The following is a 597-nucleotide window of genomic DNA, read 5'->3' as shown; positions in this document are numbered from 1 at the left end:
GTGTCACTTCTGTATGCAGGGCAAGGAAGGGTCCAATCTGCTCAGTGTTGCTGTTGCAGCAGTTCAAGGTCTTGTATCTGCCCTGTAGCATTGACTCCTAGCATGGTGTTTTGCCCTTTGCCAGAGATTCAAGGTCCATTATGTTGTGTGGTCTTTCATTTTGCTGTACCCCATCATTTACTTCATGATTTGCTCACTGTCCCTCATCTTATGTATGGTTGTCAGAACCAAGATTTGATAGATGGCAGGCAACAGGTATTATATTATCAGTAACTTTCATATTATATAAGCCAGTCATCAGAACCAGTATTTTACTATGGTGCATATAACAACATTGGTAATATATTTTGTGTATATATTTTACAGGTCTTTTATGTGAAACATCATCGATAAGATCATAATGTCTGTTACAACCAAAAAGAAACATGTAGAACGTGAGTTGTATGAGGACTTCTCATTGCCGGAAGAACATCAGTCCATTGTGAGGGTTGTAAGACCACGAGGCAATAATTTACACCAGGTGAGAGTGTTTATGTGCCCATCATTACATATTGCACCTATATATACATTGAAACTTTGATGATTGTTGTTAGTGAT

At 38.4% G+C, this 597-nt stretch overlaps 1 protein-coding gene across 2 annotated transcripts in view; it reads left to right on the top strand.

Moving 5' to 3' along the window:
- The window catches only part of LOC119592192 (probable RNA-binding protein EIF1AD), a 4,619-nt gene that overhangs the window by 3,095 nt on the left and 927 nt on the right, over positions 1–597 (top strand). For both annotated transcript variants that reach the window (XM_037941024.1, XM_037941025.1), the window contains exon 2: positions 367–520. In XM_037941024.1, coding sequence (XP_037796952.1) covers positions 401–520 — 120 coding nt within the window. In that variant the 5' untranslated portion in view covers positions 367–400. The remainder of the gene's footprint in view (positions 1–366; positions 521–597) is intronic.

This window comes from Penaeus monodon, chromosome 29 (assembly GCF_015228065.2).
Source record: "Penaeus monodon isolate SGIC_2016 chromosome 29, NSTDA_Pmon_1, whole genome shotgun sequence".
In the NCBI taxonomy this organism is placed as follows: domain Eukaryota; kingdom Metazoa; phylum Arthropoda; class Malacostraca; order Decapoda; family Penaeidae; genus Penaeus; species Penaeus monodon.
The sequence above is the reverse complement of the archived record's forward strand: the minus strand, read 5'-3'. Positions and strand labels throughout refer to the sequence as shown.